Below are 10,824 nucleotides of genomic sequence, written 5' to 3'. Positions count from 1 at the left end.
GATCTAGATGCTAGACAATGTTTAGACACAATATCAAAATTTAGGCTAAAAGAAATAATAATAATAATAATAATAATAATAATAATAATAATCTTTATTATCCGTAAGGAAATTTGTCTTACAATTTGTGCATTACACCAAACAAAAAACATTATAACTATAAGAAACCAAAGTGTACATTCACACCAGACTCACTCATAATTTACATGTGACAAAGTTTATACCAGATGATGAAATAAATATTTCCTTATCCTAGGTGAAAGATAAAGATTGGAAAGAACAACAACACTAGAATGAAAAGAAACAACAACATCGACCAGTGTTAGCCATCCAATACACAAAACTCTATGCTTAAGAAAAGATTCACAAATCGTTAAGGAGACGCCTATAAACCAAATCGTTCCAAGCATATCTTATTGATTTCAACATGAAACAATGGTGTCAGAAGAAAAGTCCTCATTACACACCAGGCTGAATGAGTCGTACTACATTTGTAATAAATATTTATACATTTTTATCATATTATGCATAAAGAAATTATAATTTAGTTTGTTGATAAATTAATAAAAAAAAATCATGGCATAAATTTAAATAACAAAAAAAAAAAAACATTAAATAAGTTATACAATACAGTATATACATTACAATGGACCTCATGTCAACTGTTTTAATCTATTACTTTTAAAGAACCCGTGATGTGGGAGAGGGGGGGGGGGGCTTGTTTGATATAAATCTCAATTTCTTCATTGATTAAGTACTTTTGATTGGGGGGGGGGGGAGTTTGGTTTTGCTTTGCAAGAGCATTTTATTTTTAGAGGTCCATGGCCAGTGGAGGAACACACTTGGTGGCGACATAAAAAACAACAACTTTTCTAAAGCCTTTGATACTGTGTAAACAAAACAAAAGATATTAGGAATATTATAAAGTTATTTGGTTACAAAAGGAATGAACACATTATGGCAGATCTTAGAGCAATGAAAACAAAATGCCCAAAAGGATGACATGACAATAGTATATGGCCTGCACAACAAATCAATGCTTACAAAATTAAAAGTTGTAAAAAATGTATTTAAAAAAAATAAAAGGGGATGCCACCAAACACTACAACCAAATGACTCACTGATCGACTAGATGCTTTACTAAATGCTGCGCGAAATGAGGAAATAAAAATAAGGCTCCAGCTGAATAGACGTTAATATAATGATACACAATTATCTACGTATAAGGTCAAGGTCACTTCTTGAAAGCAACAAAAAGAAAAAAAAAGTTGTCTTTTTAAATACAAAAAAAAGGGTGATAGATTCATGTGGAATGTGGTGAGCTGATAGATTCATGTGGAATGTGGTGAGCTGATAGATTCATGTGGAATGTGGTGAGCTGATAGATTCATGTGGAATGTGGTGAGCTGATAGATTCATGTGGAATGTGGTGAGCTGATAGATTCATGTGGAATGTGGTGAGCTGATAGATTCATGTGGAATGTGGTGAGCTGATAGATTCATGTGGAATGTGGTGAGCTGATAGGTTCATGTGGAATGTGGTGAGCTGATAGATTCATGTGGAATGTGGTGAGCTGATAGATTCATGTGGAATGTGGTGAGCTGATAGATTCATGTGGAATGTGGTGAGATGATAGATTCATGTGGAATGTGGTGAGCTGATAGATTCATGTGGAATGTGGTGAGATGATAGGTTCATGTGGAATGTGGTGAGCTGATGGATTCATGTGGAATGTGGTGAGCTGATAGATTCATGTGGAATGTGGTGAGCTGATAGATTCATGTGGAATGTGGTGAGATGATAGATTCATGTGGAATGTGGTGAGCTGATAGATTCATGTGGAATGTGGTGAGCTGATAGATTCATGTGGAATGTGGTGAGCTGATAGATTCATGTGGAATGTGGTGAGCTGATAGATTCATGTGGAATGTGGTGAGCTGATAGATTCATGTGGAATGTGGTGAGATGATAGATTCATGTGGAATGTGGTGAGCTGATAGATTCATGTGGAATGTGGTGAGCTGATAGATTCATGTGGAATGTGGTGAGCTGATAGATTCATGTGGAATGTGGTGAGCTGATAGATTCATGTGGAATGTGGTGAGCTGATAGATTCATGTGGAATGTGGTGAGCTGATAGATTCATGTGGAATGTGCTGCTTTGTCAAATGTAAAAGAATAGAAAGTATTATTTACAATGTACCAAAAAAAAAGTAGATTTAATAGTCTTGAAAAAAAAACTTTACTTCCTCAAAAATTAAACCCAGTTTTATTTTACATGTCTTTTTATCTCCTTTCAAATAACGACATCTTTCTGTTGCCAGGTTTCAAAACAAATTAAAAATGCTACAAATATTTTTGTATTTGTAATTCAAGAAAAAATAAATCTGTTCATATGCCAGACTTCACCAAATTTTAATACTGTTTGAGTTTTCAAAAAAAAATACATTATAATAATTTAATAAGTCTATAAAAATATTAAAAGAGAAATGCATCTGATATGACGTTTCAAACAGGCACAGCTTGCGCAGATAAGCAGAGATATTTATGACTGTAGAGCAATGCTCTTCCCAATACATTCTCTGGCACGCCATGAGCCACTAGAGTTAATTATCAAGTCTCGGTTTTCGCTTCCTTGTACTAGTTTTTTTTTTTTAAACAACACAATTCTTATCCGGCAACCTGTTACCAAAAATGTGACACTGTTCTTGAGTATCTGAGACAACGTGTTGCCAGATATGAGTCCCCCTGTCTCTCCCTCTTACACCTATTCCCCTTAATACCTGTACCCAACCAGGTTTGGGAGACACCATATGGTGTATTATGACACTAGAGCCCCCCCCCTCCCCTACTTACAAGCTGATACAAACTATGTTTAATCGTGGCTACAAGATAAGCCTAAAACCCCAGACAATGTAGTACCTATGCGTAGCAACTTGTGGCGCCTAGCCCCCTTTCATAAAAGTGTGAGGGCGGCCAGCTGTTGCCGACACCCACTTGTACCCAACATACAGCACACAGTGGGACTCTTATTCCCGCACATTTCTTCCACTGCACCAAACAGCCAAACATTGTCCAAACTGGAACTTAGGTAGAAATGGTCTCATTTGGAGGCACGATTTATGTCCTGTTGTCACGTCAGCTGACCTTTTCAACTTTCTCTTGTAAACTTAAACAATGTCTGTATAGAGTGCACTGAACGCTGTCGTGCCTTCAACTGAGCTTATATCAGCTGTACAGAGCTGCTGAACTGTGCACTTCCCTCATTGCGACTTAGTGACAATAGAAGCTGCTCTGTTGACGTTTAAAGTTATCCTTATCCTGACAATGGAATTCTGTCTCTTGGTGTTGATAATTGGTCGTACTGTCGTACTGTCTTGTGGAAATTGGGATTTGCCTTACTGTTCAGGTCTTGTCTTCAAGACCGACACTTCTTCTCTCTTGTCTTATACTATCAGGTTCTCTTAGTTTCTTGTTTCACTAACCACCTGTATCTCTTAGTTTTGTCCAAGATCTGAAAGGGATTAAAAATGAAAATATTAAACTATAATTTACTAAAGATCTAGGCTCGCCTATGTTTTACTAGGAATTATGGGTAAACTTGTAACTACAATTCTATGATCAAAGGTTCTTTGGATAACGATTGTAAGCCTGTGTCAACATGTGGAGGAGGCTCTCTAATCTGTTCTGCTGTATGCTGGGATACATAAGGGCATTGTGGGTACCAGAAGTTTGTGTAAGAGTTTGGTAAAACTACCAAATGTCATTTTCCTGTCGTCTGATCAGTAAGTTTCAAATAGAAACATTTGATTTTGTTTGGTTGGAGGGGGGTATTTAGATTTGATCTTTTACTAGAAATGTGTAATAGAACAAGGTGAGCCTCTGTCTCTGACTTCAGTAACACAGTCTTAGAATATATGAACTCTTTCTGTAGCCTTTGTTTTCACCTAAGGATCTTAGCCTACGTTTCTGACCTTAGTATTTTAGTCTCTATTTCTGACCATAGTATTTAAGCCTCTGTTTCTGACCTTACTATTTTAGCCTCTACATAGAATCTGTTTGCTTTTTTTAGGGCTTCTAAGATGATTATCTGAGTCTTTGCTTTATTTAATTTCTGGACTGTTCCCTATAGGAAATATATAGGCTTCATTTGAGACGAGAGTCAGCATCCCCCCCTCCCCCCTTTTCTACTGCGAATTAAAAACTCAAAGGTAATCGTTTCTCTCATTGAAAAGTTTTGAACCGAAAGTTCATTCTGAACAAATTCTGAACAAATTCTGAACAAATTCTGAACAAATTCTGAACAAATTCAACAATCACAAATAGCCCATAAGTTTTTAAATAAATGTCTCAAGATGTAGATTTAGATTGGAAGTGTAGCTGTGGTTTGAAGGTCTGAAACTAAGAGTGGAAAGAAATAGAGACCACGTGATGGTAGCCTCGACCAGGACAGCGAATGAAGCCATTGTGAAGAGTTGCTCCGCAGTTTAAGGTCACACTAAGAAATAGAAACACATACTTTCATTGTTCCAAAAAAAAAAAATTGAACTCTTCAGCGTAAGGAAACACGAGAACTTTCCGAATCGCACTGAAACATATAATATATGGTCTCAGTCCAGAGACTTTGAAAAGAATGGAGAAGGGTCTTGTCCACGTGCCTGTAAAAACTTCTCTTTAAAATTTGGAATAAAAAAAGTTGGTATTGTAGCACATGATTCTAACCCAACAGTCGTGTACTGTTAGCACAAACCATCTATTGAGTTGGTAGGCACAACCTAGATCGAAATCAAAGCATCTTTTTTTTTTCCTTTTTCCACTTCAATGTCCTCATAAGACCTGATCTATTTTTGCCCCTACCTTTAAGCATGCCCCCACTCCCCATTTGTCCTGGGCTTTCATCTGGGCTCTTTCCCTAAGAACCGGCCTGTTATAAGACACTGCCGAATGTATTTGTAAAGAGTTGTTTCTAGGTCAGCCAGCTTGGAAATTATTGGCGCCATTCTTTGTGCAGTGGTTAGAAAAAATATGTTGGTTTGTGTGTCCTGATTTAGGCCATTTAGATTTACTATATAAGTTTAGAAGCTATAGTTACTATTTTAATTTACATTTATATTTAAGATTAGAGGCTATAGAGTAATTTCTACATTACTTAGGAGGCTGTAGACTAATTATTGTTTGAGTTTGGAAGCTTTAAACTAATTATTGTTTTAGTTTGGAGGCTATAAGCTAATTATCGTTTTAGTTTGGAGGCTATAGATCAATCATTGTTTTAGTTTGGAGGCTATAGACCAATCATTGTTTCAGTTTGAAGGCTATGGTTATTATTTTAGTTCGCTGCTATAGTTACTTATTTGGTTTGGAGACTAAATTATTAATCTAGTTTGGAGACTTTTAAATGAAGACTGGAACAAATGTTTTGCTTTGAAGTCTCTTTGGTTTTTAAACTTTTAGGGGGCTGTACTGATTACAGTAATTCATAAAATGGGGGCTGTACTGATTACAGTAATTCATAAAATGGGGGCTGCATTGACACGAGAAATTTTTAAACAAAATGGCTGTATTAAGGACATTAATTCATAAAATTGGGGTTAGTGAAAATAGTAATCCATGCGATGAGAGCTATATAGACTAATTCATAAAAATGGGGCTGTATTGACTAATTCATAAAAATGGGGGCTCTATGCTTGAACTTAGTTTAGAGATCACATTTTTCATTTGTTTCGTTCCTTTAGACAGACGTGTGTACATTTAGTAGTGAGCTTGTATTTTCTATTTTAATTTTTTAGATTCTTTCTTTTTATTACTTTTAAAAGAATGGTTTAAGGCTATTTTGTTTCTTTTGAAAGCAGACATGGGTCTCACAAGCTGTTCACGTGTGTGTGTGTGTTGGAGTGAAGGACCTAACTGTGTATGTGAAGCCTCTATCTGTGTATGTGAGTGTCAAGTGTCTTGTCGAAGTGTATGTTTCCATATATCTTCATACGCACAGCTACTAGAGTTTTCTTACATTATTTCTCTACTATAAATGCCGCGTTCTAAGCGTTTGTTTTAATGTACTCTGAAAGTTTTGTAGAGTCACGTGCTATTTAGTTTGGTGCTTTAAGTCGTTCGGGAAACAATGACGTCAGTAAAACAATAAGTGACATTGGAGATCTACACCTCTGCTGCAAGCTAGTAACTTATAAGCTGTAAGACTACCATTATACCAACACTAAATCTCGATTTTGTTGCTGTACTAGTCTAGTAGCTTAAACCTCGATCATTATGTGACTAACAATTCTAGCTGCACTAGTCTAGTAGCTTGAACCTAAATCATTATGTGAATTACAATTCTAGCTGCACTAGTCAAGTAGCTTGAACCTCAATCATTATGTGACTAACAATTCTAGCTGCACTAGTCTAGTAGATTGAACCTCGATCATTATGTGACTAACAATTCTAGCTGCACTAGTCTAGTAGCTTGAACCTCGATCATTATGTGACTAACAATTCTAGCTGAACAAGTCTAGTAGATTGAACCTAAATCATTATGTGACTAACAATTCTAGCTGCACTAGTCTAGTAGCTTGAACCTCAATCATTATGTGACTAACAATTCTAGCTGCACTAGTCTAGTAGCTTGAACCTCGATCATTATGTGACTAACAATTCTAGCTGCACTAGTCTAGTAGCTTGAACCTCGATCATTATGTGACTAACAATTCTAGCTGCACAAGTCTAGTAGCTTGAACCTAAATCATTATGTGAATTACAATTCTAGCTGCACTAGTCTAGTAGCTTGAACCTCAATCATTATGTGACTAACAATTCTAGCTGCACTAGTCTAGTAGCTTGAACCTCAATCATTGTGTGAATTACAATTCTGTTCTTTTACCTTTTTTAAAAGTATCCTATAACTACTAGACCTCTACCTACTATAGATCTGTCTAGTCCCATTTAATAACCTTAAAAAATGCGACGCCCCTGGAAGACTGCACGCCAAGCTAAGAAAGAATTCACCTCAACTTTCCTCCCTCACTTTTTCCCCCCGCTCATAAAACAGGGCCCAAAGTTTTTCAAGGGGCTGAAATGCTACGCTTCGTGTTTCATTCCCGTGTCGCGGGCAACTAAGGAAGGTAACTAGAGGGCTTCACGAACTAGTTATGTCCCATTAATGTCATACAATTATGTCCCTTGCACAGAACAAAAAGATGAATATATTTTTGGCTATAGATCCGGTTTCAATTATCAAAAGGCAAAAATTCTTTGTTTTTAAATTTCTTTTTTAAATTCAAAGTACTATTTAACCTACGAGAAAAGATCTATTTGCTGTAGATAATAGCACCAATAGCGAGATACAGACAAAATGTTATTCCATTCTTTACTACAATTGGTGACAGGCCGCAATAGCGAGATACAGACAAAATGTTATTCCATTCTTTACTACAATTGGTGACAGGCCGCAATAGAGAGATACAGACAAATGTTATTCCATTCTTTACTACAATTGGTGACAGGCCGCAATAGAGAGAACCAACAAACAAAAATTCAAAAGTAAAAAAAAACAACAAAAAAAAAAACCCGTTCATCTCCATAGTAAAAAAAACAAGTTATATCTATCGTATATTATTTTTATATTGAAGATCTGGCTAACAAACACTGTAGATTATTTTTATATTGAAGATCTGGCTAACAAACACTGTAGATTATTTTTATATTGAAGATCTGGCTAACAAACACTGTAGATTATTTTTATATTGAAGATCTGGCTAACAAACACTGTAGATTATTTTTATATTGAAGATCTGGCTAACAAACACTGTAGATTATTTTTATATTGAAGATCTGGCTAACAAACACTGTAGATTATTTTTATATTGAAGATCTGGCTAACAGACACTGTAGATTATTTTTATATTGAAGATCTGGCTAACAGACACTGTAGATTATTTTTATATTGAAGATCTGGCTAACAGACACTGTAGATTATTTTTATATTCAAATATTTGTGTGCGTTTCATACTATAGTAGATCTGTATTATATAAGATAAGATAATTTCTATTGGCGGAAACCTATAAATAGTAAGCATTCTACAATGTCTAGTGTACGAAATACAATGAGATTTAGACATTATCTATGTTTTGAATACGTTTTATAACAATGTTTGTGCAAATTTGTTAAGCTCTTCGTTTTGTGACTTTTATTTAGTTGGCAAGTTTGAGATTCAATTGAGCGTCCTTGACATGTTAATTTCTTGTGAACATCTCCACTATTAGTATGGAATGTTGGTATGAACTTGTATACATTTTGTACATTTTTAAAGACATATTCTGAGCATGACATCTCAAACAATGATTGAACAAACACAAAATGTGTGCCGTTACTTACCAGTGACTCCTTGACTGCTGCACAACTCTGAGATCCAGTTAGAAATATCAAGCAAAGCCTCTTTGTCCAGACTGTCACACTCATACACAGCCGAAACATCCGAAGTGCTGCTGGAGAGACTAGGAGACGGAGAGTGCACCGAGCTGAGACTCCTAGTCAAGTCCGACGGGAGCAGCTTCTCGTGGTCACTCTGCATTGACCTCAGGTAGTTTTGCAATAGAGTGGCGTCAGAGGAGATCAAGTTCATGTTGACGTCGTTGTGGTTTTGGTAAGGCGACGGTGGCAACTTATAATGTTTGGTATTGAGGAAATCGTTGTAGTCCGGAGTGAGGCCTCGTAAGTCGTAAGACCGGCCCGTGTCTGTGTGCTGGGCTGGGGAAAGTTGTGTGTACGTGAGTGGTGAGCATTCGGAATGAAGGGACGAGTCAGAATCCATGGATGACAGGTTGTCGTTGTCTATATCACTGGTTGTCATCTGGTTTTCTAGCTCGTTAAGTGTCAGATGGTTGTCATTATCCAGATGGTTGGTTGGCAAATGTTTGTTATTGTCTAGCTCATTGGTTGTCAGGTGGTTGTTTATCTCGTTGGCAGCCATATGGCTTTGTATGTCATTGGTTGAAATATTGCAGAGGCTCTGCTGAATGTTTCTCTGATCCAGCGTTATCTTCGACACTTGATTTAAAGCCAGTCTAAGCTGATGTTGGTGCACTTGAATATTCGCTGGCTGCACAGGGAGCGGTGCCTGGAGCTGCTGTTTGAGAACACTCGAGGTTTGACTCTGCTGCTGCAGAACTCGTGCGAGCTGTTGGTGAATAACTGATGGTTCCTTTTTCAAGATCAAAGGCACGGCTTTGGGCCTCAGTTGATGCGGTGGCGATGTCATCTGCAATGAAATCTGTGACTGTTGATTGCTGACTGCTTGCTTGGCTTGTAATGATGGTGGTGACTGTTGACTACTGATGGTGGGTGATGAAACCATCTGTTGTTGTTGGATGGTGCTCTGGTGCAAGTTTGCTGGCGCTGCTTGACTTTCAGGGCTACTCACACTCATCTCTACGTCACTGTTGTCCAGAGGGCTGTCCGGCTCGTCCACTACATTGGGGGAGCCTAGGGCCGGCAACTCTCCGTGCAGTATCATGTACAAGTCTTTGATGTACTGGGCAGCGGATCTCAAAGTTTGCACTTTGGACATTTTCTTGTTTTTCTTTCCGTTGGGGACGTGCTCGCGGAGAGTTTCGAACCCTTGATTAACCTGCTTCACCCTGTTCCTTTCTCGAGCGTTCCTTCTAGATACAGACGCTGGCTTAGGCTCCGGGAGCCCGAGTTTGCTCATGTCCGTTCTTCTTTTGACTCTCATGGCTCCAGTGGATGGCTCCGGAGCCTTGCTACCAATCTTTTTCTCTTGTCGCAAGACTTGCATCTGTTCCGCTACGGTGGACGTTTTAAGCAGGATGTACGGAGTGATGGTAATCACGTTGTTGGCAGGGTCGTGGTAGGCACTGACCGGGATACTGATGGTGGACATTGAGCCCCCTGACGTCAGTGAGGGTGAAAGCTTGGAACTGGCCATGGCGATTGCTGCCGGCATCACGCAACAACGACCTGTTGAATAGCAATGTGTCCTTTAAGAACTAATCAATGAGGTGAACAGGTTAGTATCCATGCAATCAAAGAAACAAAGGCTCACACTTATCGATCCATTGTAACCCGGCGTTTCGGGATGATAAGCAGTTAGAAAACTAAGTCTAAAATAAAAGGGTATTTAAGGCCCAGAATGGCTGGGGGGTGCAAATGTGCTCTTACCTAGATAACACAACAAGGTAACTCCGATACAGCATCAAGTGCCACTGGCACGAGTCTAGCCTCACGTCAAAACGCGTGCGGATCTGCGGTAGCGTCCGGGTGTTGGGGTCGCGTGCCTAAAATCCCCACCTTTCGCCAGAACGAGAGGGGGAATGGAGCTACGACCGTCTCCATTCCCGTCACCAGCGTTCTGCAAGCCCCGCCCATTTTACCTTGCGACGTTTGTTGACCCCTCCCCACCCCGTCACCACTAAACCTGTCTGAACTTTAAATTTAATGGCCTTATTTTTTTTATATGGAACCCCCCTCCTCCGTTTCTCTTTTTTCTTTCTCTCTCTCTCTCTCTCTCTCTCTTCTCCACGATCCCCCCTCTCTCTGTATCCCCCTAGTCCCGGTTTCCTCTAGGCGTGTGCTTCACGCGTGGCCTAGTCTTTCTTCCTACATCTAGTAGATTGGAGACTTGAATCTACGACTTGTTTGGTTGCTAGCGTGAACCTTCCAACGCCATTATTAAATCACCCCCCCCCCTTTTTTTTTTACTTTAACTTTTTTTTCTTACCATGGAAGGTTTTTTTTTGTTTAAAGAGTTTCCCTCCTAAACTGTTTGAAGTGTGTCGACTTTCTGATTGGTCTGCATGCTGCTGGAGGATGT

At 38.6% G+C, this 10,824-nt stretch overlaps 1 protein-coding gene across 2 annotated transcripts; it reads right to left on the bottom strand.

Annotated features, from left to right (window-relative positions):
• Window positions 1-474: 474 nt before the first annotated feature.
• LOC106059922 (uncharacterized) lies at window positions 475-10,284 on the bottom strand. 2 transcript variants are annotated; one of them, XM_056034163.1, is made up of 3 exons: window positions 10,173-10,284; window positions 8,370-9,971; window positions 475-3,515 (listed from the first exon to the last, which is right to left on the bottom strand). In XM_056034163.1, the coding sequence occupies exons 2-3, from the start codon at window positions 9,955-9,957 to the stop codon at window positions 3,499-3,501; spliced, it is 1,605 nt and encodes a 534-aa protein (XP_055890138.1). In that variant the 5' UTR covers window positions 9,958-9,971; window positions 10,173-10,284; the 3' UTR covers window positions 475-3,498. The 2 variants fall into 2 exon arrangements, with proteins under 2 accessions (XP_055890138.1, XP_013073085.2); XM_013217631.2 differs by having other exon boundaries at window positions 8,370-10,272.
• Between the last annotated feature and the right edge of the window lie 540 nt (window positions 10,285-10,824).

This window comes from Biomphalaria glabrata, chromosome 6, assembly GCF_947242115.1.
Source record: "Biomphalaria glabrata chromosome 6, xgBioGlab47.1, whole genome shotgun sequence".
In the NCBI taxonomy this organism is placed as follows: Eukaryota; Metazoa; Mollusca; class Gastropoda; family Planorbidae; genus Biomphalaria; species Biomphalaria glabrata.
The sequence above is the reverse complement of the archived record's forward strand: the minus strand, read 5'-3'. Positions and strand labels throughout refer to the sequence as shown.

Bases quoted from the DNA above. Each gene is read 5' to 3' on its own strand.
- LOC106059922 (XM_056034163.1), bottom strand. From the start codon at position 9,957: ATGCCGGCAGCAATCGCCATGGCCAGTTCCAAGCTTTCACCCTCACTG.